Here is a 25608-nt window from a genome sequence, read left to right as displayed (position 1 = left end):
AAAAAAAAAAAAAAAAAAAAAAAGCTTTGTCATGGTTTGCCAGTCCTCAGCACTGGTCAGGTGGGAGTCCTCAGTGAGTTAGTCTTTTCCTAGAGCTGCTGAGGTGAGCTAGTTTGCCTGTAGCACCGTTGTCCTGCACCTCCCAGCCTGGGCTTCTGCCTCTGAAACTGCTAGTCCAAGAGGCATGCAGACCAATTCACATTCACCATAAACATGGTGAAAATGCTTGTTTTAAAAAAAATCTTCTCCCCTTGTTTCCTAAGTATAACAGACAGTGAAGTGGCAGATACTGGGATCCTGTTGATGGGATTCTAGGTTCTGCTTCAGTCTGTGACCTTGAACAAGATCTTACAGTTCATTGGCATGTTTTGTCCTGTCTTAAAAGTGCAGTTGGCCCTCTAGAGTAATAGGTTTTGCATGTGCACTGTCAACTAACCTTGGAACAAAACAAAAAACCTACACCTGTACTGAACATGTACAGACTTTTCTTGTTATCCCTTAACAATACAACTATTTTTAGCACTTACATTGTATTAGGTATCATAAGCTAGGGACAAATGTGGGAGGGCTGGGGTAGAGCACATGAGGCCCTGGGTTTACCAACTCAGCAAAAAATGAATAATTAAAGTATACGAGAAGTGCATAGGTTACATGCAAATACCATACCATTTTAAGGGAGTTGGGCATCCATGGATATTGGTATCCACGAGGATCCTAGAACCAATCCCCTTCAGATACCTAGGGACATTGAAAACTGTTGCTCACTGTTTGCTTTTTTAAACAAGGAGAGTCATAAGGAACACACTGGCAGTGAACTCACAGCAGACGAAGTCTAACATTTCCCTTCCATGCGCCTGTCAGAATCGACTGCAGTTTCAGAGGGCACTGCTTCTGCAAGGCACTGAAAGCCTCAACCGGGCCACCCAGAGTATTGAGCGGTCTCATCGGATTGCCACAGAAACTGACCAGATTGGCTCGGAAATCATAGAAGAGCTGGGGGAACAGCGAGACCAGCTGGAACGCACCAAGAGCAGAGTAAGCCTGGGCAGACAGGGAAGGGGCAAGAAATGGGGAAAGTAGGTGGGCTGTACTCACAGGCCCCCTAACTAAGGCCGGAAGCTACTGCCTCCAAATTCAGAGGAATAACCGTTTTTTAGGTTAATGCTTTTCTCAATGATTAGTTTGCTTGTGGAAAGAAATCTCCCATTAAAATAATTTCACCCCTAAAATTTAGATGTCACTGGAAAAAAATTGACTTAAAGACTGAAAGAACCTGATTTTTGCAGTTATAAGATTACAGCCATCCATCCTTATTAATGCCTGATTTCACTTTAGCAAGAGACATCAAAAGATATATTTTCAAAGCCATTGACCTGAAATTTTCTGTATCTAGTGGAATATGGTTATGAAAACACCGTCTGCTTTTAAGACCCTGTCATTTAGAACCAAGGATCTTTTTCACATGTCAAAAATAATACCTCGAGAGGTGAGAATGAGGGTGTATATCTATAATCCCAGCACTCTGGGAGGCTGAGGCAGGGGATCATTGCTGTGACTGTACCTGATCATGTGGTTTAGAAGCCTTTGGAACTGGTTTGTGGGCAAAGTTTGGAAAGGTTTGGAGATGCCAGGCAAGAATTCTAGAATCAAGCTCTAGAATTCTGTAAGTCAAGCTTGATGTGAGCTTCTGGTCAAAGCTGAGACCAGAATGCTGATAGAAATACAGATGATAAAGGCCATGCTTAGTGATTTAGCAACACTGTCTCTAAATAAAAAAGGGTTGAAGATGTAGCTCAGACCTGTGTTTCAATCCCCAGTACAGGAAAATGATAGTTTGTAAATGTTTAAATCATAGTTAGTCCTGGACTGTGACTCTTTACTATTACTCAAAATAATTGGATAATTGTGAGAAAAAATATAGATACCAAATTATTATATTGGAAGATCTCTAGTAATAATTTCACCAAACTCTGAAAAAAATTCATTCCTTCCTTTCTAAAAACAAGTTGACATCCATAGGAATTTTCAAAATAGTGCAGACTGTCAGTGGAATTTATATTTGTTGGGTGGTGGGGATTGAACCCAGGACTTTACATATGCTAGACAAGTGTTGTACCACTGAGCTAACCCCAGCTGGAATGCTGTATTCTTAGGAGCATGATACAAATACAAATTATGGCACGTAGTGGGATCAAGATTGAGACAAAATATTTGCTCACTGTGACAATTTGAGATTTTCTTATATATTTTAATAGCTGCAATTCTTCATTTTTAAAATAAGGCAGAATGGCACTCTTCCCATTTCAGTGAAAATTCACAAGTGTTAAATTCATGGCCAGCTATGGAAAATGATACGTGTTAACAAATTGTGTGACTTTAGATTTTTTTTAACACACCAGGTGGATGGGTTGAATTTACAAGCCATAGAATGAGCCAAGAAGCTGAGACAACAATTACATGACATAACAGAATGGGAACAGACAGCAAGTAGTATCTGTTGAAATACCCTCCTAGATTAGTAATAGGCAATCAGAAGGGAAAGGTGCATGTGGGCCAATCTGTCCTTTCACAGTGCACAGGCAGGTAAAGATAGAAAAAACATAACTAGATCTCCAAAGTTACCACTTTACCCACCAGCCTACAGAAACATACCAGCTAAGGAGGCTGTCCTGGAATTTGAATGATGAAATTCAAATCTTAAGTTGCTTTATAGTCACTGGCTGAGTGCATGAGAAACCTTCCTCTTCTGAGTAGTTAGTCCCAGCCAGAAGTCCACCCTCACAGCAGCTTTGGGAACTGATGATTCCCTGGCCTCCTTGGTGAGTACTAAAGCATCTTGTCCTTTCTAGGTCCTTCTGCTTGTACTCAGAGGCCATCATTTAACTTGGCTGATTTCTTGACATTTTTAGTATATTCCCCATCTTAATGCCCACTGTTTGAGAATGTTCAAGTTTTATATAGTATGCACTTTAGAAAGAAGGGAGAAATAACTGGTATTTTCTCTTCTCAGCTGGTAAACACAAGTGAAAACTTGAGCAAAAGTCGAAAGATTCTCCGTTCAATGTCCAGAAAGTAAGTTTTAAAAAGAGTTACAAAATTAATGTCTCTTAACTCTGAATGTCTTTCAACCAAGAAAACTTAAAACAGTGACTTACAAAGTTCCTAATAAATCATCTCAGTAAGGGAAACATAGTCCTATACTCAGTTTTACTCAGCAGATAAGCAGAAATAAAGGGATAAAATCCTGTATTAAAATTATTTACTATTGACTAGAAGCAGTGGGAATTTGTCCACCGAAAGGACTTAATCTCAGCTTGGATTCCTTAGAGAAGACACGTGAGAATAATAGAACTTCATATTCCTTGAAATACTTTAAAACTTAATTATAAAGCAGTTTTCAGTAGTTACTTAGTGCATGTTTTTGGCTCTGCTTGCCCTTCATGGCATTCAGGCCCTTTTTTTGGATATCCTGAGAAGACATTTAAAAAAAAAAAAACCTGAGGTAAGTATTGGCCATGGAGCTTGAAATTGGGAGTAGCTTGGGTAGTGTGTATGACCTTGGGCACATGTGACATGCTACAAAATTATAGCCCATTTGTGTAATTAGAAAGGGTACTTTTCCTAAATAGTAGTTAACTCTTCATGGAATATGGAGAAACTCAGAGTGGATATGAGAACCAGAGATTGGGCTTTTTTTCTATAAACAGTAAAATTTTAAAATAATACAGATAACTAGAAAAGACTCAAATTCATACAATTAGAAATGAAAAGTGTGAAATCACAACAGATCCTGCAGAAATACAGATCATCAACACCTACTTTGAGAACCTGTATACTAATAAGATGGGGATTTAGCTCAGTGGTGCCGCCTCCTGCCTTGCAAGGGCAGGGTCCCAAGTTCGATCCCCTGTACCAAAAAAAGAAAAGAAACAGATTCTTAGATACATATGAATTACCAAAGCTGAATCAAGAATATATACAAATTCTGAATAATGAAATGTCAGTCATTGAAATAGAAGATGCAATTAAAAACCTGCCTATAAAGAAAAGCCCAGGTCCTGACAGATTTACTAAATTCTACAAGAAATTTAGAGAAGACCTAATGCTGCTACTTCTCTTTAATGAAATTGAAAGGAAGCAGTACTCCCAATGTCATTCCTGGAAGCAAGCAGAAAGAGCCAACCAAAAACCAGTACAGGCCAGTTTCCCTAATGAACATAGGCACAAAAATCCTCAGTAGGCAAACAATGCAGCAAATCAGCAAGAAGATTATACACCATGACCAAGTAGGATTCATCCGAGCGTTGCAGGGATGGTTTAGCATATGCAAATTAATAAATGTGTAATACACTATATTAACAGAACCAAGGACAAAAACCACATGATCATCTCAATAGATGCAGTAAAAGTGTCTGATAAAGCCCAACACCCATACATAAAAACCCTACAGAAAATTGGAATAGATGGCCTTTATCTCAATCTAATAAAAGCCATCTATGTTAAGCCACCAGCCAACTTTATACTAAATGGACAAAAACTGAAAGCTTCACTCTAAAATCAGGAACCAGGGGTTGGGAATATAGCTCAGTGGTTCTGCCACCTGCCTCGCAAGCACAAGGACCTAAGTTCAATCCCTGGTACCAAAAAATAAATAAAATCAGGAACAAGACAAGGATGTCCACTGTCACCACTCTCGTTCAATATAGTTCTGGAAACATCAGCCAGAGCAATCAGACAAGAGAGAGAAACAAAAGGAATAAGGATAGTAAAGGAAGAAATTAAATTACCATTATTTGCAGATGACATGATACTCTGCATAGAATACCCCAAAAATGCCACCAAAAGACTCATTTAATTACCAAATTCAGTAGTGTAGCTGGATACAAAGTCAACACTTATAAATCAACAGCATTGCTGTACGCTAATTAAATCACCAAGAGAGAAATTAGGGAAATGACACCTTTCACAGTAGCATCCAAAAAAATGAAATATTAAGAATCAATCTAATGGAACTTTACATTGAAAACTATAGTACTCTGAAAAAGACGACAGAAGAGGATATTAGAAAATGGAAAGATATATCTTGCTCTTTGGTAGGAAGGACCAATATAGTGAAAATGGCCATTCTTCCAAAATAGTTATACAGAATTAATGCAATCCCGGTCAAAATACCAATAGAATATTTTACAGAATTAGAGAAAAACAATCCTAAAATTAATTTGGAACCAGAGACCTAGAATAGCAAAAGCAATCCTGAGCAACAAAGTCAAGGCAGGAGCCATCACAATCCCTGACTTAAATTATACTACAAAGCTATTGTAAGAACAGTAGCATGGTACTAGCCCAAAAAACAGACCAGATGATTCAGTGGAACAGTTTAGAAGATGCAGAAACAACTCCAGACATACTCAGCCACCTTACCTTTGACAAAGAAGCCAAACACCTTCACTGGAAGAAAGATAGCCTCTTTAATAAATAGTACTGGGAAAGCTGGCTTTCCACATGCTGAAAGACCCATATCTTTCACCATGCACTAACCTAAAAATGGATCAAAGATCTAAATATTAAAACAAATACTAAATCTACTGGAAGATAGAACAGCTAGAACTCGAAGGTTTTGGTGTAGGCAAAAAATTTATGAACTCCTAGGTTGTATAGAAAATACAATCAAAAACTGGGATCTGATCTTATTTTTAAAAATACTTTTGCACAAAAAAATACAACAGAGTGAAGAGACAACCCATAGCATGGGCAAAAAAAATTTTGCCAGCTGTTCCTCAAAGGACTAATATCTAGAATATACAAATAACTTAAAAATATCAGACCTCCCAAGTTTAAAGACCAGTCCAAAAATGGGTGTCTGAAATGAATAGACATTTCTCAGGTGAAGTAGAAACAGCAAATGTTCAACATCACTGGTCATTTGAGAGCTGCGAATTAAAGCAACACTGGGATTCCGTCTTACTCCAAAAAGAATGGCTGTTTTCAAGAAATCTATTGTTGGTGTTAGTGTTCAGTCATGCAACGTTGTGGAAATCAGTATGGATAGAGATTCCTCAAAAAAATGGAAATTTCGGTCCAGGGATTTAGCTCAGTGGTTCCACTGTCTTCCTTGCAAGAGCAGGGACCCAAGTTTGATCCCCGGTACCAAAAAAAATACTAAAAATTGTAAGTTTCATTTGACTCAGCTATTCCCCTTATCTTCCCAAAAGAATTAAAAGCATACCACAGCGATATATGCACATCCATGTTTATAGTGGTACAGTTTGTAATAGCTAAATCTTGGAAACAGCCCAAATGCCCATCAACTGATGAACAAAGTTGTGGGTTTTTTATACAATAAAATACTGCTCTACCATAAAGGATAGGCTTGAGACCATCTAGCTAAATGGATGCACCTTGAGACCATACTTTTTATTATACTCTGAAGTGAAATAAATTGGACACATGTATAAGTACCACATTGTTTGTTATGAGAAACCAAAAGTGTAAGGACCAAAAATGTATTAACAGGTTTGAGAAATGGGACAAAAATGTTCGAATGAGAAAGGGAACAATGGAGCGGGAGGGAGAAGGAACAAAATGGAAACAAAGCTTTTGAGAGGACGGCTTGAAGGAAGGGGAGATTAGGAAACAAAGATGTATCATGCATATAGGTACACATTCCTATGTTGAAAGTTATGTATTTATCTAAAATGCACAATAAACAAAGTACAGATAACTGGATAGGAGAGCAAAGAAAATAATTAGGAAGAAATTTACATGAGGTTGGAAGACAATACCCAGACTTTAGTTACTTCTAAAAGCAAGACCCATCCACGAGCTGGACTTGATTCTCGAGTCTTGCCCACCCCCTTCTCCCACCCTACATTCACAGTTGTGTAGCTGATGTGGCTTTACATGGCTAATGATTTGTATTTCTCTTGTTTCAAATGATTGGAAGACATTTCAGAATCAAACTATTTTGCTGCTTTGTATCTGTCTTCCACTTTTCTATGAGGTAGACAGTGTTAGCTCAGTGACAACTAAATAATCTTGAGTTGTCACCTGCCAGCCAGAGAACGGTAAGAGCACTTTTTAAGGGCTGTGATTGAACAAAAATATCTGTCTCATAGTCTGACCCACCATTGGCCTTGGGTCAAACCCCAAAGTATTAAGAACAGCAAGAAATACGGTTATGTAAGCTACTACTTTTTCTGCTTGTCTGTGTAGAGTGACAACCAACAAGCTGCTGCTTTCCATCGTCATCTTACTGGAGCTCATCATCCTGGGAGGCTTGGTTTATTACAAGTTCTTTCGCAAGCATTGAACTTCTAGGAAGGGCGCTGTGGACCAGAACGTTGACCCTGTGGATGAATGGTATTAGACAGGATATGGAACAAGCGTGATGCTGCTGTGGGCTGAACATGCGGCGCTGTGTAGCCAACTGTGGGAGGGGGGGGGGCAGACAGAAAATCACATAAATGTGAAGGAAGGACAACAAGACCATTATGATATACCAAGGTAATAAATGTTTATGATTTCTTCAGATTTGCATAGTACCTTGTAAACTGCAAACCACCAAAATACGTTTACAGTAGTGTTGGTCACCAAAATGGAGAGGGGAAACTTTAGTGAGAATGCACAATGTTCTCATTAAGGCGGTACTGACCCAGGACAGCCATATATCTGTCCCCCTCAGAATGCCTCACAACGTGAATGCCCACTTGAAACTCTTTGTGAAATATCCCAGCATACAATATTTCCTAAATTCTCACGCGTTCTTCATTTTCTGATTCATCTGGTGAACTGGGAGTAGGCAGCTGGTCATAGACAATGTGCCCTCCTTCCCTTGTCTGACCAAAACTCGAAGCAATCACATCCACTGCAAGACTAGCGGTAGCCTTTGCTTCTTCTTCTGAAGTGGCCAAGTGAGGATTGACCTCAACGAGGTCCAGTGCTGACAGCAACCCTGGAAGAACAAGGTAGACAGGACTTGAGAAAAGTCCTGAGCTGCCACTTTGAGAGTTGTGCGACCCGGACAAAGAGAACATGCCAAGATAAAAACACAACCATTTTCCACTATAAAACTCAATGGAAAGCCCTTTGTACAGAGTAGGACTGAAAGAAATCTTTCAAGTAATGAAATCATCCCTGTTCAACAAACATAATAGGCATAGCTGTTAGGCTTTGAGACGCTATTACCTATTTTTGTTTGTTTGCTTGTTTTTGCAGCGCTGGGGAAGGAGCTCAGGGCATTGCTGAGCTATACCTCCAGTCCCATCTTTATCTCTTAAAGTACATACCCCCTGCCCTGAGGTGTAGTAATCACTACAGACTTTATTGTTACTCTTTCTGCATGAGTTCTGAGAGCAGGTTCCATGTCCAACACATTTTTTTTGTCTCCCAGCATACTGACCTAGCATCTTATATTTGGTCAAGAGAAGACTCAGCCATATCTTTACTTTTTAATTTGGACTCCAACTGCCTTCTGCAAGGGGTGTGTGAACTTGTTCCCAAGTTCTTTTGGCCCACAGTGAACTGAGGGAAAGGAGCAAACCCTCCAGATCAGCCCCCACCTCCATACATGATCTACTTCTCTGGAGAATTTTTTTTTTTTTTTTTTTGGTACAGCGGATTGAATTCAGGCCCTTGCACTTGCAAGGCAAGCAACAGAACCACTGAGTCAAATTCCCAGTGAGAATTTTTTTTTAATTGGTTGTTCTCAGTGAAGTTAATCTCCCTCAGCCATCTGAGCAAACTAGTTTTCAAGAATACAATACTGGAGAATATTTAGGGTGGCTGTCAAGTCTGGAACCCTGAATGAGTTTACCTAATGGATTCTTGATATTACATGATTGTAGGTGATATGTTCGGTGCTACAGTATGTATTCAGTATCTTACCCTCTTCGCAATGCATAGTTGAGTACACTGTGCAGCATCACCTTGACCAGGTATGTTACCATAGCACTTCTTTTATTGCACATGGACCTATGTCCCTGATGAATTATGTCTCTGAATTCCACTGGCTTAAACTGTACCTTTAGTATATCCCAAAACTAGTAATTAGGAGGGTTTTCACTATTAAAACTATATATTACCTATATGTCCAGATTTTGGCTATCCTTCAAGTTTAAGTAAACTGCTTATATATTTGTAGTTGGCAGTGTCCTACAGTCTTTTGGGGTTGTTTGTATTGGAGACAGGGTCTCACTGTGTAGTCCAGGTTGGCCTCAAACTGTCAGCAGTCCTGCTTCAGCCACCTCCCAAATGCTGCCTTTATAGGCATGGACCACCATACCCAACTACCTTTTGGAATAAAAGAATATTGCAGCAGGGAAAGGAGGCACAAGGCATGGCCACTGCCACATCTGAGTGCTGCAGGTTATTAACTGCTCCTCTGAGTGGTGTCACTGGGAAACAAACTTGAGAACTGAACTCCCAGGTTCTCTGACCATGCATTGGCAGCATCTGGTTTATGGGTCTGAGAATAAGACACTCTTGCCACTCTCAGCCTTAAGAGGCAGTACTTGCTTAAGGTTCTAGAAGGTTCCAGGGCTTATTGCCCATTTCTTTCCCAACTAGTCAGGGGTTCCCTAGAGCCCTAAACCTTTCAGCCTGGAGTCCGTATGATTTTCTGTACTCAGTTTCATAATGCTTACTGAAGCAATGTCATGTGGTAGTTTAAATTTTGGAAGGAACAGTCATTTAAAGTAGCCTTAAAACCAGAAGCTTTCTTACCAATGGAAACTGAGCAAACAAGTTTGAGTTTTGAGATGGTAAGCATTGGTGGCCACTCTCAGTAATCCAAACCTGCTCTGTCAGCCAGTCATCCAACTGTGTTCTTATTAAAGCACTTATCAAACAAACTCAAAACTTACTCTAGATAAAAAGGACCAAGATATTGTCCAACTTGTAATCTTCAACAGGTCCCATTTAACTCCAAAATCCCAACTCACACTAAACCAACAGCCTCTGCAGTCTGTTCTTAAATATTTTGTGTCGACACATTTTCTTATTCACAATTAACTTAGTGTGTATTTTGATACAATCCAGATTCAGATATGTCTCTAAACAACTTTTTCCTTTATATTTTGGCCATATGCTTTTTAGCTATTAAAGTTTGCTTGCTTGTTTGTTTATTTATTTATTGGTTTTTTTTGAGACAGGGTCTCACTATGTAGTTGATTTTGTTTTTTGGTTTTTTGTTTTGTTTTTGTTTTTTTTTGAGGCAGGGTCTCACTATGAGTTGAGACTGCCCTGGAACTCACTATGTAGCCCAGGCTGGTCTCAAACTCACAGCAATCCTCCTGTCTCAGCCTCCCGAGTGCTAGAATTACAGGCGTGAGCCACCATGCCCAGCTGTAGCTATCAAAGTTTAAGCAAAAACACTGCAGTGACATGGAAAAATTCCCCTTTAGGCAAGAGACAGCAGCATGTTTACATACAGAATTAACAGGTACAGCCGCCCTGGTTGCTCCATACCTGTATTGTGTACTTCTTCACTAATATACACGCCTTCTCGATAGGTCAGTCCCCCTACCACAGGGGTTCCTGTGGCAGGAGCCAGCGTAGGGTCAAATGCATCAATATCAAAACTCAGGTGGATTGGCCTTTGTCTTCTAGAATGAGGACAAGAGAATACATTTTTGGTAGTGCTTGTAGACAACTTCCTGTGACTGCAACTCCTTGATTTTGTTCCTGTCTTGGTACGGTGGTACCTTGGTTCACAAAGTAATTCTAGTTGCAACCAGAATTATGGAAAGAATTAAGTTCATGAACTGAGGCACCACTGCATTTTGTTAATACAGATTTCCAGGTTTCCTGTTCCTAGGAGTTACTAAAATTACATATTAATTTCCTACATACTACTACATAATACTATCATCTGTTTTGCATGCCTCACCTGACTAATTCCTGTTTATATTTCTGCGCTTAGCCTGGGCATTAGAACCAGTATAATGAATACTTCATTTCCATAGGAGAATGGGCTCTAATATACTGAATTTGAGTTAGCCTGATCTAGGTTACAGGTGTGGTTATTCTGAGTGCAATAGCAGCTGGACTTAATTCTAATTTTATGTCTGCAAACCCAAAAACTTGCAATTCCAACTTGAATGCTGGTGTCCCATGGCTGAAACTAATGCCCCCACATCCTTAAGCCAAATAACTATTTTTTAATAGCTTAGGAAATGACATTAATCACCCAAATTACCCAGAAGTAAAGGCTCGACATTGGGGAAATGCTTTTTCCCCCCTTTTCAGACAAGGTCTCACATAGTTCCCTGGGCTGGCCTGAAACTTGTGATCAGTCTCAGTCTCACTAGTAGCTGGGATTGTAGTTGTGCACCCTCCACTCAGCAGGAAAATGTTCTTTATATAACATTTGATTAGCATCCATCTGCCCTCTTGATACTAGGATTTGCTTAATATAAAACTGGATGCCATAATGAGGCTAGAAAGAATGGGCCCACTGGAACAAGGAACACTTCTCATCTCAAAAGTGAAATGTTAAAATGGAGATAAGGGGAGTTCTTCAGAGACACAGGATGTTGGCCATGACTTAAAGGACATCCCCTCCCCACCTAAGAATATGAACTAAATCTCAGATTACACCTGTGTGAACTATTTGAAATTTTTATATATACAAATTTTGCTTTTGTTTTAAAAATAAAGGTACTGGGCTGGAGATTTAGCTCAGTGGTGCTGCCGCCTGCCTCACAAGTGCAAGGACCCAAGTTCGATCTATGCTCAAGAGACTTGAGCTACTACCCTGTGCCCCTCAGAGAACTAAAGGTAGACATACATTTTAGTTACTTACTTGCCAATCAGCAGATCAAATGTCTGTTCCATCACCTTCTTGATACCAAGTTGATCAATATCTCTCATGGAAAAATACTGAATATCATAGTTCTTTAAAATAAAGCTGGTGAGATATAAAGGACCTCTTAGTTAAAAAGCAGTTTTAAGACTGGTTTTGGTGGTATACACCTATAACCCCAGCACCCTGGAGGCTGAGTCAGGAGTTCAACTTAGCAAGACCCTGTCTCACATAAAAAAAAAATGTTTAAAGGGACAGATGCAGTTCAGTGCAAATGCTCCCATATTGTCAAGAAATAGGATGAAATTTAAAGGAAAAAAATACAGATGTATGTTTAAAGAAGTTTCCCCTTACATTGATAACAGATTAAGTCAAGCATGCACATGCAAGAAGAATGCAAGTGAGCTGATGGCACAGCTCAGTGATAGAGCACTTGTCTACCATATTCAAGGCCCTGGGCTTGATCCCCAGCACCACAAAAAAAAAGAACCTTAAGTGGTCAGCACAGTCCCAAAGCTTAATTCTAATGCATCAACTTACTGTTCCGGAGGGTCCACATCTCTTAGTCCAATATAAACAATACTTGGGGAAGAGATACAAGGTTTGATCCAGGAAAAGCCTGGGAGTGATGGTATCTATGAAGAGAAATTGAACAGAATTAATCAAGTATTCTTAGTGTCCCATCATCACTGTGCACTTCGAGGGCTACAGTTGTTTTCTCCTCTTGTCCTTGGGATATGTTTAAAGCAATACAAAACATGTGAGCCAGGGATTTAGCTCAGTGGTGCCGCCACCTGCCTCGCAAGAACAAGGTCCCACATTTGATCCCCGGTACCAACCCATGCCCCCCAAAAAACATACTTCGATTTGCACGTGGAAATATTTCAGGACAGCTGAAAAACAATATAACTTCCTCAAAAAGAATGAAGAAAAAATCTCTTCTAAGGTAGTCTTGATTTTACATTAACTCATCTAAATAGAAATATGTGATTAGCCCTTCTCCATCCCTTTGCACTGGACTGTTTACAGACTGCTTTAAGTTGCCAACAGCCAAATGAATTCTGTCTAATGAACAATCTTTGTACTGTCCTGGTTTAACTTGGTTTCTCACTGAGGGGAGGAATACAGAGTCTAGTCTATGCCTAACATGGACTGATATCTTATGAACAGTACAGAAAGGCACCGCCCATAGGTGACCATGGTATCACTCATATGCTAGATCGGTGTACCTGAGTGTGTGGCCTGGGAGCCTCTAACCAAGAGGCCCTGAGGCTGTGGGACACCCATCACTACCTTTACTATCCACTAACACTTCACTCTGTCACCAGATTATGAGCCCCTCCCCACAATAGCGGGGAACATGTCCTCGGTATCTCTGTCCCTAGCATCTAGCAGACTACTTGGCCTATTGTAGTATTTAATAAACAAATGAAGGAGTGGTTAGCCACACTCAACCCATCCTTCCCCCAGTCTTAGTGAACCAGAGCCCCAGGATAATCTTATAGGACAATTACCTTCTCCTTTTGGCCCACTGACCTTGTCCTGTAGTTCTCTGAGGAGAAATGCGACTGGCTGTCCATGGAGGTTTCCTGTTGGAGTGGTGAGGGGTGTATTGAGGTCAGCATGGGCATCAACCCAAATGACACAAAGGTCCGGGCAGTGCCGGGCGTGGCCACTAATAGTACCAATTGCAAGGCTGTGAAGAACAAATATAATAGTCTTCAAGGCTTTCTACTTGGTAAACATCACCCATAACAAATACCCCCAGCCAATACAGCTTATACTCTGTCCTCAGGGCAAAGTCAGGGCCTGAACTGAAGCTGAGTCAGGGTGAGACAAGAGTGCCTGGATTGTACTTCCAAAGATTAACCTTGAGAGGATTACACAGCAGAAATGTAAAGCGCTGAAGATTCAGTGCTAACAACCACCTGTCCTTGCAGTGAGAGATACTTCTTTCCCCCAAATCTATATAGTTATGATCCACTAGCGGCCCTGGCCCAGAAAAGGACCTCAAACATCTGTTCAATGAATAAAATCTAGTTAAATGATATGATCTGTATGGAACAGTTCAGAAAAATGTTGCTTAATACTTCCAAAGGGATTTCCTTGGGAAATCTAATGCTAATTTCCAGAGAACAAAAGGATAAAAATTAGGAGTATGGGTGCAGCTCAGCAGTAGTAAAGCATATTCAGGGTCCTGGTTCAATTCCCAGCACTATCACAAAAAAAAAAAAGAAAAGAAAAGAAAAGAGAAAAATTAGCAAGCTTTACAGCTTTTTAGAAAGCTTGTATGTATTACTTACTAAAACCTGAAAGTCAAAGTTGTTAAACCTTAAATTAACAGGGCAATCCCAATTAAAGATCTTATACACCACTGAATAAAATAAGGGATATTAGCATGAATGTTACGTTACATACCTTTACATAGCATTCAAATTCTGAGGTGTTTCTCAGTTGCCCTTCCTTGTCCTTGGATTGTTTATGCCAGCCACCTGTCCTATATCAGCTGCTGGAATACCGCTGAGTATGGCTGGAAAGCTGCAAAGCTTGCCAGCAACCAAGGGATTTGACACATCTTAGAAACTAGCGACAGTCATCCTGGTCAGTACATCACGAGAGAGCCTTATAGGCTTCCCATCACACTGGGTCCTTCTGAGGCATAGTACAGGCCAGTGCAAATGGCAGTGGACTTAGAATACTGGAGTTCCAATCCACGTAGTTTGTTCCTGAAGCCACTCCTCTTATTTCTGTATAGTTTCCCTCTCTATAGAAAGGGTTAATCATACTTGGCCTGTTTAAATCAGGAGTGGTGGCCAGACATGGTGGCGTCTGCTTGTAGTCCCAGCCCTCAAGGCTCAGGCAAGAGGATTGCCATGAGTTCAAGGCCAGCCTGGGCTATGTAGTGAGAAGCCAATCTGAACTATATAGTGAGACCCTGTCTCCCCCGCAAAAAAAACCATATAAATCAGGAGTGCTTTAATGATTAAAGTGACAGCATAAGTTGTACTATATAAAAGGAGTGATCTGAAAATGCATCTTCCTTTAAAACCTCAACAGCTGTTCAGGTTGTGCATCTATCCCTTCCCCTCTGTGCAGAGAATCTGTATAGAGAGCCTAGGTTGAATAGGAAATAGGTAAGCAGTAAGATGGCTATAGTAGAGATAGCTACAGGCAAAGGAAAAAAGACTGCTAATCACATTGGTCAAGTCCCCAGACAGAACTGACCAGAAGAAAGCAGAGTCAGCACTGAGCTAGGAGGCGGGAAACCTCCCCTGTGATTTATTTAATTGAATTCACCAGTCACTGCAGTAGGAAACCTGGGTATTACCACTTTCTTATCCTAACTGAATTTTTATTCCTAATGCAGAATCTACCTGCCTCTTCTGGGGCTGAGGATGAAGTTCAGGGGTAGAACAGTTGCCTAACAGGGAGGAGGTCCTGAGTCTAATCCCCAGCACACACACACCAAATTTAACCCTGATAGTGATCTGATAAGCTGTCTGAGCACCTCAGGGAAAAACACCAGACTGGATCTGAAAAGAGAAATTAATTCCCATAGGGGTCACACTGTTTGCATCTTTACCTAGTTTAGCTCTGCTACTCCCTGGCTCGTGGCCTTCAGGGATAAGTTATCTCGCCTCGGTGCTTCCAGCAGAAAATCAAATAAAACCACACCTACCTCATGGCATTCTTAGGAGAACTAAAAATATGTATGAAATGTTCATACTCCTAGTACTTCAGATGCCTTTTGCTACCAAAAATCTTTATTACTCAGCTCACATCACACTCCCTTGTGAAGTTTGACTCTAGCCCAGACTGACCCGACTTCATCTCTAAAATTCTGTATAATTCAGTATTTGTAAATTTTCATTCCACATGTATTAATTTCATGTAGTCTTGGTAGATTCCCAAGTTTCCCATATTTCCTAGCACTACTGAAAAAAAAATCATTGTACAGTTCTCAGTAAAGTACATGCTGATTTGCTCAGAAAAAAAATAGTCACCTAGGGTCCATAATTTGAAGGTAAAAATTGTATTCACTTGGTGGGTGGGCAGGGTGTCTCTAACAAATTTATTAGAAGAAATGCTAACAAAAAATGCCTACATTCAGCCTGTTGATGGATTCCACCAATTCTCCAAAATAAAACAAAATGAAAAATAATTTCTCAAGAAGCATTTCTAAGAGATAAGAGATAAACACCTTTCTTTGTCTACCTCTAGCTTTGCTGTGAAGGTACACATCCTCTTAAAATACAGTGCATTGTACAAAGCAAATCACAGAGATTACAATGTTGTAACACATACCCTAAAAATTCTGTAGAATATTTTTTTCCAGGGAAGGAAACCAAGTTATCTGTCCAAAGTGCTATGTCATGCAGCTGTTTCCCTGACTCCCGGCTTACCTGTGGTCTCCTCCCACAGTGACACAGCTATAGCCATCTGACACCGCTCTACTAACCACCTCAGTCAGTTCCTGGTTAGCGAGGCCCACTGAGCGTGGATTCATGACCAGGTTGTTGAAGGGATCATCTTTGGTGACTGGAGTAAAACTCAAATCTCCAAAGTCTTTAAGGCGGCAGCCTGAAAACAAATGAGAGAATGACAAGGTGAAACTGTATGTGTGGTTCTCTCACTAGCCGGGGCCACAAATAACTTGTGACAACATCATATTCTTTGTCAGTAAAATTAAAAATGTCACATGTAGCAAGATGCAATAACACACCTCTAATCCCAGCTACTCAAGAGGTTGAGGCAAGAGATCACAGGTTCAAGGCCAGCCTCAGAAACTTAGCAATGTCTCAGAATTTAAAAAGTTAGTGATGTAGCTCAGTGGAAGAGTACTCCTGGGTTTGAAGCTCAGTACCACAAAAAAAGTCATATGACTGGCAGGGTTACCTCAGTCTTCAACGACCTTGAGATAGGTCCTATTATGAACACCATTTTGAAGAAGAAGCTGAGCTTCAGAGATTAACCCAGAGATGTTACAGTAATCACAGGTAGCAATTGGTAGCAATTAGACCTCACATACCCAGAACTATGAAGTAGAATTAAAATACCAAGACTAGCCCACAGGATTTAAAGAAAAATACTGTCATTTAAGGAAAAAAGTACATTGGAAATTCCACATTTTTTAAATAAAAAGTTGGCAGAGTTAAAGCATACAGAAAGACATGTTTGACATTTATTGATTATTTAAAAGGTCCCAGGCACTGTCTAACCATGGAACACAAATTCTTATTTAAAACAATCCTATTAGGCAACTAAATGGCATAGACACTGATTCCATAGGTGAGGAAACAAGCGGTAAACTTGAGAGGTCACACATCTGCTAAGTGCCAGATTCAGGAGCTGTATCTCATCCAGTCCCAATGTTTCCATTCTTTACTACACAGTTCATCTCCCCAAGAAGCCTTCCTCCTCCCAGCACATCAAGAACTACATACGTATTCTGACAACTTGAGTATTTTCCCACCTACATTGAGGGTGAAGAGACTAAACAATCCAACTCTATCAAAAAGGAATCTAAAAATAAATAAATATTTTTTAAAAAGGAATATAGGGCCAGGGATTTAGCTCAGTGGTTCTGCTGCCTGCCTTGCAAGCACAAGGACCTGGGTTCGATCCCAGGTACCAAATAAATAAAGGAATCTTAAACTATCAGAGCAGAATGTTATTATAGATTGTACCCTTGGGTCCTGCTTCTCAAACTGGTGTCCAGGTAGTGGGTGGTGGCTGGGGAGTTGTAACATTACTGACATAAGATCTCTTTATTTGCAGAGATTTGTTAAAGACAGATTAAGACTAGCATGCATCTTGCTGGGTGTGGTGGCACACACCTGTAATCCCAGCACTCAGGAGGCTGAGGCAGGAGCATCCATGTGAGTTCCAGACCAGCCTGGGCTACATAGTGAGTTCTAGGTCAGTCTCAACTACATAGTGAGAACCTGTCTCAAAACAAAAGACAAGCATGAATCTAATTTCTGTGGTTTTGAGCTTTTTCTTGAACCCAAATTCAATCCAAAGCCAGTTTTGAGGAAAGTAAAGATTTTTTTTTTTTTCATACCGGGGATCAAATGTGGGTTCTTGAGCTTGCAAGGTAGAGGATGGAACCACTGAGCTAAATCCCCAGCCCTGAGGAATGTAAAGATTTGAGAAGCACTTACTGGAACTTAAATCCCTAAGGTCACTCAAAGGATCACCCACCAAAAGGAGTATTGGAAGCAAACAGAAAACCTTACCCCAGTGGTGACAAACCCGTGGCATGCATGCCGCCATGGGCTGCTTGTATCATTGAAAGCTCTAAAAGGTTTGCCACCCCTGCCGTATCCTATTCTCAATGCAAGACATACCTGCAGCTAGAATTCTGAATGTATCTTGGTTACTGTACTTTAAAAAAATAATTATAAAAGGCCCCAAATTAGGGAAGATCCAGACAACTAAGAAAGAGAAGAGGGAATGCAGGTAGAAGAATATGACAAAGGCCAAAGACATTGGGAACCAAGAAAAAAAACAAATAAAAGTCTATGAAAATCTTATCTTGGGGATGCTGGACTTTGAACCCAGGGGTTGATACATGCTGGGCAAGTGCCCTACTACTGAGCTATATCTCCAGACTCTAAAAGTCTTTTTTAAAGGTCAGAAGATGTCACCAAGTCTCAAAATATGGGGAGGACACTTTAGACTTATGAGAAATTATGCTCTAATTTTCAGGTCATTGAATTCCAGGTCTTCCCTCTGCGGATAACACATTCCTGAACTGGACAGATTGTGAATGGCAGTGCCTGTTCTAGGGTGTTTCTACTTCCGTGTCCATTTCAGCGACTTCCTTTCACCACATCAAGCATTAGGTTCTTACTAGATGTAAGACAGGAGAGCAGATGTGTCTGGCCCCCAGCCCATGAGTGGCCCCGAACAGCTAGTAATGCAGTTCCAGAGGGTCATAAACTTTCGACATTATTATTTTAACAATACTTTTTGTAACTTGTTTGCATGGTACTTGGACATGGACTGCATATTCAACAGTGGAATGTCAGGTAAGCGGGGGCACAGTGCAGTGGTGGCTCTGCCTCCTGTACTCCTCATGCAGGCAAATAGACTACGTGGAGCAGACGTTACATGCATTTGTGCAACCTGGCAAGCCAAACACAACTACCGGTAATATTTTAACCCACCTACATGTATACCTATGAAAACAGGCATTTTTTTTTTTTTTTTTTTTTTTTTTTGGTTGGTTTGAGACAGGGTCTCACTATGTAGTTGAGACTGACCTGCAACTCACTATGTAGCTCAGGCCGGTCTCGAACTCACAGCATTTATTGTTATTAAGCAGAAATGTAAGTGTGCTTATGTAATTATCAAACTTGGGCTTGGTACGTTATTTCACAAGTTAAAATGTTTTAAAACTTTGTTACTTATGTATATTAACTATATTAATATTCTATATGTGGCCCAAGACAGTTCCTCTTCACTCATTGTGGCCCAGGCAAGCCAAAAGATTGGACACCCGTGTACTACAGGGGCCTGGTAATATTAGGTGGATAGTGATAAAAGCTTTATAATCTAATTAAGTAATGATGTTAATATTAACTAACTGTACACAACTTCTCGCTAAGCACTTCAACTCATTAAGCTTGTCAGATACTTTTAACTCGTAAGCAGTCATGTGAGTACTAAATACTGAGAAGTTAAAGTTCCAATGGATAAGTGACAGAACTTGGAGAACACTCAAGTCCAATCATGAAAACCAGGACGCGGACTCGGATAAATGTAACAGAAAACAGCACTCTGCTAACTTGCATTTATCAGAGGAGGGAGGAAAAACCAAAACTGCACAAGCCTTAGAATTTGGAAATCTTAACAGCAGCACTCTTACGACATGCTCTACAAGGAAGAGACTGAATTTCATAAAAAGGTTTTGGTCATTGAATGTGTGACTGCTGTGAGGTGATTCACCACATGCGTGGCCTGGATGGTAGATTCCCCCAATTACCCAACTACTCCGATTCCTTCTCACCAAACAGCCTTTTGGTTACTTGCTTTCCCAAATGCATCACCTACTAGCAGGGACTTCCAGACTATACTGGTAGGACTATCACTCAGCATAATCAGGCATGGACATTTTGATTTATCCATCGTGGTCAGCATGAGTCTCAAGTGTGAAAGCCTGCAGAGCTCTGTACACAGCAGATCTCGTGTTTCTGGATCCAGAAAGCTCAAAGACAAATCCCTGAAGGGATCAGGACCTTGAGGGGCCCCACCCGGATGGCCTCCCCCAATCCTCCCAATGCTGCTCTGCTCTCCGTATGTAAGTGCCAGGTGAGGACTAGGGACAGTCGGTACAGAAGGAGTGAAGGGAGCACACGGAGCGCTGAGGCAGCCAAGGAAGGACCCCTACAAGTGAAGTCTATACCAGAACTCTCCTGCCGTCCTTTCCCTCTTCCCTTAGTGACCATGGAAATTCTCTGTAAAAATGAATAAGAAAGTATATAATGGTAGAGTGCCTGTCATACTCCTCAGGCCCAAACACCATATCCCTGCATCCTTTATACAGAAATAACACATAATGATAGTCTTTTAAATACGATTATTGGGGGCCTGGGGGTACAGTTTAGTAGCCCAACACTTGCCTAGCATGTGTGAGCCCCTGGATTTAATCCCTAGTACTAGAAAAAAAAAGTTTTAAAAAATCGTTAGGTAAACTAAGCTAAATTGATGTCATAAACCCCCATAACAATGGCCCAGGCTGGGCATGGTGGTGCACACCTGTAATCCCAGCAACTTGGGAGGCTGAGGCAGGAGGATCACTGTGAGTTCGAGACCAGCCTGGGCTACATAGTGAGTTCCAGGTCAGTCTCTACTACATAGTGAGACGCTATCTCAAAAAACAAAAACAAAACAAAGAAATAATAGTAGTAACAATGGCCCAAATACAGTCAGTTTTTTCTTGCTCATTCCAGGTTAGCAGGTGGCTTTCCTCTGTCCGATTCAGAGTCCTGGCTTGTGGCTGTACCCTGTGAAGGGCTTTGCCATCTGTGTGGCTGAAGCCAGCCTCCACGCCCCAAGGGTAAGGCAGCAGGAGGGAAAAAAGCACTGAGAAGGCAGACCAGCTCTGCAAAGGCCCTGGCTTAGAAGTGGCACCTCACTCTTACCCAGGTGGCAATGACCAACAAAGCAGGTCCGGCTTGCATCCAAAAGAGGAGCATAGATTGTGGGGGACACCGAATAATCTCTGCCACAATCACTTCAAAAATTCTACTGCCGTTAACCTTTAAGTGATAAGTCAAAATACGAAAGCTCATCTTGCTCTGTGATTACTCATTTATATTGCTTTCAGTTATTCGAGTTCATTGTGGAGTTGAGTCAGCAAATACATTATCCTGAGGTAGCCTCTCTCCACTGATGCCCACTGTATCAAGAACATCAAAATACCCAAAGGACTAGGAGAGTAAAACCCAGAATTGGTTTCTAAAGGTGAACAAGGGCCAGAAATCACTGACCAGGGAAGTCCAAATACTGGAGCAATGGAATACAAGGTAGCAGAGAGCATGAATTGTAACCTCCAGGAATGGAGATTTATGGGAACTTAAATTTTTTGAAAGAGCAAAATAAACTGAGTTAATATTAAAGCTATCAGTGTGGCAAATTCTGGTAGTTCAGTTGGCATAAGGAATGTTCTCATTAATATTTAAAGAATCTTGCAGTAATAGTGATACTATTAATGTAGCGGTAATTAATTACTAGTAATAGAACAGAGCCAGGCATGGTGGTCTACACCTGTAACCTCAGCTCTTGGGAGGCTGATGCAGGAGAAGCCCAAGTTTCAGCCATCCTAGGCTGCATAGAAAGTTCAAGGCCAATCTATACCATATAGGAAGAATCTATCAGAGAGGGAGAGAAGGGCAAACATTCTAATACTGAAGGGACAACTTATCTGCAAGTCTACTCAGGTAAGACTTAGTGTTTCATTGCTACTCTTTTTTTTCTAAGAAGGTATTGTAGGACAAGGTGAGCCCAAAACTTCAAGGAAGCTCTCATTTCAAACAAATTAGGAAGCCAGGCGTGGTGGCTCATGCTTATAATCCTAGAATTCTGGAAGCTGAGGCAGGAGGATCGCTGTGAGTTCAAGACCAGCCTGGGCTCCATAGTGAGTTCCAGTTCAGTCTCAATACATAGTGAGACCCTGTCTCAAAAAAACAAAAGGGGCGGGGACTTAGCTCAGTGGTTCCGCCACTTGCCTCACAAGCACAAGGACCCAAATTTGATCCCCGGTACCAAAAAAACAACAAAACAACAACAAAAACATTAGGAAACAATGTGAAAGGCTCTCCCCCTTTTCACTTGCTCTTTATACACTGGACAGCCTCTTTGCTTTTCTCAAGTGCTGGGAATAATATACACTGGATTTAACTCTGATCTTTCAGGCCCATATGTCACCTCTGGCCTTGATTAGCCGCTCCAGTTTGCGTTAGAGTGGAAAAAGAACACAAACACATCAACAGGATGATGCAACCAGCAGTGAGGAGAAAGCATAACAGCCTTACCTGACCCTCAGCAATATCTATGGCTAGCACATCTATTTTAGGACTAAGGAGTGAGCCCCCAAGGGAAACCAGTGACAGGAAAGAAGGAAATGGAATGATTGTCAGCTTCTGCTCATACCACACTAGGCGCTTTACAGAGGTCTGCTAATCCCTCCATCCTCCGCAGTATGGACAGCAACACAATGCAGAGGAAGAAACCGCGAGGCTGAATAGTTCAACTGTTCAGAGGCAGCCGAGCTGGAGACTCACACAAGACAATGTTACAAGTGAGGTATTTTTTACAATAGCATAAAGGTTCTACCGCCTGCCTCTCAAGCACAAGGTCCCGAGTTCAATCCCCAGGTACCAAAAACTAAAATAGCATAAAGATCCATTCTCCTCCTTACAGAGAATTCATGTGCTGCAACGCTCCCACAAGTCAAGAGAGATGGGCTTCAAAGTGGAATGACACACAGGAAAGTCCACCAAGACATACATGGCCACTGGGCGTCCCAGCACTCGGGAGGCTGAGGCAGGAGGATCACTGTGAGCTACACAGTGAGTTCCAGGGCATTCTAAACCACATAGTGAGACCCGTCTCAAAAAACAAATAAATAAATAAATAAATAAAAAGACATACATGGCCCATTGGCAGGACAGAGAAAAAAGTTGGAGGCCTCTTAGTGTGCAGTTTTTTCACATTGGCCCTAGACAGAATGAAAATGTTTATGACTTGTCAGAACCACATGTCAGTAAAACTTAGAAAAAAAACAAAACAAAAAAATACTTGTACTGCATCTGGTGTTCAGAGGATAGGAAGTTACAAAAACAAGTACTCTACATGGGAGATTGAGCCCCAGACAAAGGGAATTCCATGTATTTTAAATAGATGCACCTGCTAAATTTTGGACTTCAACTATGCCTGGAATGCCTGATTAAAAACAAAGTTGCAAGGCTGGGTGTGGTGGCAGACACCTCTAATCCCAGCACTCTGGAGGCTGGGGTAGGAGGGTAACCATGAATTCAAGGCCAGCCTGAACTACATAGGGAGACCCTGTCTCAAGAAACAAAAACCCACAATATTACTGAAGGTCTAAACTAGAATTTTTTGAATTGCCAGGGTTAATTCAGACTATTTAGAGTAAGCAGAATCTCTTATCCCTTAAAGTGTGATTTGAGTAATCCTTAAACTAATTTGGTTACCTCCAATAAAAGGCAGAGATCTTGAGTTGCATCTAATATATTTAACTCCCAGAGGCTGTACACTCGGAGGAGCCATGCATTTTCAGATCTCTGAATGTCAGCTTTTTGCTCCAAAATAGAGACATTAGGGCAAGAAAGTATATTGTACAGCCTGGTGTCTGAATGCATCCCTGCGATCCTAGCAACTTGGGAAGCTGAGGCAGAAGGACAGCAAGGTACAAGGCCAGCCTGGGAAACTTATAGCAAGACCTTGTCTCAAAAGAAAATACAAAAGGCTGGGGTGGAACGCATCGCTCAGTGCTAAGAGTACAGGCCTAGCATGCACAAGGCCTTGCGTTCAATCCCTACTACAAAGAAAGGAGGTGGGTGGGGAAAGAGCGCCACAGATAGACGTTTGTTCCAGTTTACTTCACCATAGTCCCAGAGAAGACTACACAGCAGCCTTCCACCCTATCTCCTTCCTCCCAACTGCTCTTCCACTGCCTCAGAAACAGGCAAGTATTCTCCACGGCAGAAGAGACCATGAACTGGGGGTGGGGTGTGAGTGGCACTGTGGGCTCCAGGATGGAAGGTGATCCTGGGATCCAGGCCTGCACTTCAGTCACGTGAATCTACGATATACCAGGATAGCCTCAGGATCAAATGACAAACACTGCACTAACAGATGGCTTTGTATGAATAGGACCCTTGACACAAACAAACCAACCTAATTATAAAACACATTCAGAAAGTTAGCTTAATGCTTGCCCAGCATGCATGAGATTGTGGGTTCATTCTCTAGCCCTGCAAAAAGGAAACAAAAGCTCAATACAGTAACAGATACAACACCAGCTGTACGCTTGTGTGTCTCTGGCTAATTGCTTCTCCCGTTAACCTACCATCCCTAAGGAGAACAGATGGCATCAGGCTTAATGACATGCCTCTCTGAACAAAGCCACGTCCACCCTCTGATCCCCAGAGACAGCCAGTTCAGGCCTCTCCCACAGGCTTAGCTGATCGCACCCCAGCAGCCTGGTTCCACCAAGGTCAGAGGTGGAGGTCAAAGTCACTCTGGCTTTGTAAGTCACATGACCACTTTCCCTCATTCAGAATAAGACTGCTGGGCTTCTCAGAAAACAAAAGATCTGCTATTGTTAACATATTGACAGCACTTCAGTTTTTCCTGTATCTAACAGAGGAAGAGACAGCAAAAATCCTTGGGGATAAAAAGTATACCCTCTATGGCATATGAGTCATAAAAATTCTTATGCTTGATCTTGTTCCAGAAAGGATTTAAAAGTTGGGCGTGGTAGCGCACGCCTATAATCCCAGCACTTGGGAGGCTGAGGCAGGAGGATCACTGGGAGTTCGACCAGCCTGGGCTACATAATGAGTTCCAGATCAGTCTCAACTACATAGTGAGACCCTGTCTCAAAAAAACAAAACACAGAAAGGACTTAAAGATAAATCAGACAGGCAGCTTTGCAAGTTAGCAGCCCTAACGTGTAGCTCCATGTCCCAGAGCCCAGGCTAGTGTCCTGGTACGTCTGCCCAGAAACCTCAAGCCAGACAGACTACATCCCATGTCACTCTGGGCAGAAAGCAGAGTACCCATCTGTGGCCTCAGTTAGCCAAGGGTTACACTGGGTACAACAGAAAGAATCCCTGTCCTTTCACTTTCTAGGACAGTCAAGATTTCTAACCAAGTTCAGTTTTTAAACCTGTTTTGCAGTACATAATCATTTAAATGAACAAGGGTCAATAAGGGAAAAAAACTGTGTATTAGAGGTCACAGGTTACCACTAGAAGAGACATCACTGTGGTCCCCCCCGACCTTTCCTTTTTCTTTTCCTCAAAACTGATATGGTAACCTAAGACTTTCCCAAACCTGTTTGTAACATGACTACATCATTTTGATAAAATGTTTTTGTGAAGAACAACACAGGCTCGCTAGTTTCTCATTAAATTGGATCCTTAAAAGTCCAGCTCTCAGGCCGGGCATGGTGGTGCATGCCTGTAATCCCAGCACTCTGAGAGGCTGAGGCAGGAGATCACTGTGAGTTGGAGACCAGCCTGGGCTACATAGTGAGTTCCAGATCAGTTTCA

At 41.4% G+C, this 25608-nt stretch overlaps 2 protein-coding genes across 2 annotated transcripts in view; one reads left to right on the top strand and one right to left on the bottom strand.

Annotated features, from left to right (window-relative positions):
* Vti1b (vesicle transport through interaction with t-SNAREs 1B) overlaps positions 1–7528 on the top strand; it is a 15721-nt gene extending 8193 nt beyond the window's left edge. The window contains exons 4-6 of the mRNA XM_033766662.1: positions 862–1035; positions 3011–3072; positions 7213–7528. Of these exons, the coding sequence (XP_033622553.1) occupies positions 862–1035; positions 3011–3072; positions 7213–7309 (333 nt within the window). The 3' untranslated portion in view covers positions 7310–7528. The remainder of the gene's footprint in view (positions 1–861; positions 1036–3010; positions 3073–7212) is intronic.
* The window catches only part of Arg2 (arginase 2), a 28777-nt gene continuing 10421 nt past the window's right edge, over positions 7253–25608 (bottom strand). The window contains exons 4-9 of the mRNA XM_010645339.3: positions 16204–16381; positions 13337–13496; positions 12341–12435; positions 11801–11905; positions 10465–10601; positions 7253–7951 (exon numbers count right to left, since the gene is read on the bottom strand). Coding sequence (XP_010643641.1) covers positions 7746–7951; positions 10465–10601; positions 11801–11905; positions 12341–12435; positions 13337–13496; positions 16204–16381 — 881 coding nt within the window. The 3' untranslated portion in view covers positions 7253–7745. The remainder of the gene's footprint in view (positions 7952–10464; positions 10602–11800; positions 11906–12340; positions 12436–13336; positions 13497–16203; positions 16382–25608) is intronic.

Source organism: Fukomys damarensis, unplaced genomic scaffold, assembly GCF_012274545.1.
Source record: "Fukomys damarensis isolate Sample0158 unplaced genomic scaffold, DMR_v1.0_HiC HiC_scaffold_21, whole genome shotgun sequence".
In the NCBI taxonomy this organism is placed as follows: Eukaryota; Metazoa; Chordata; class Mammalia; order Rodentia; family Bathyergidae; genus Fukomys; species Fukomys damarensis.
The sequence above is the reverse complement of the archived record's forward strand: the minus strand, read 5'-3'. Positions and strand labels throughout refer to the sequence as shown.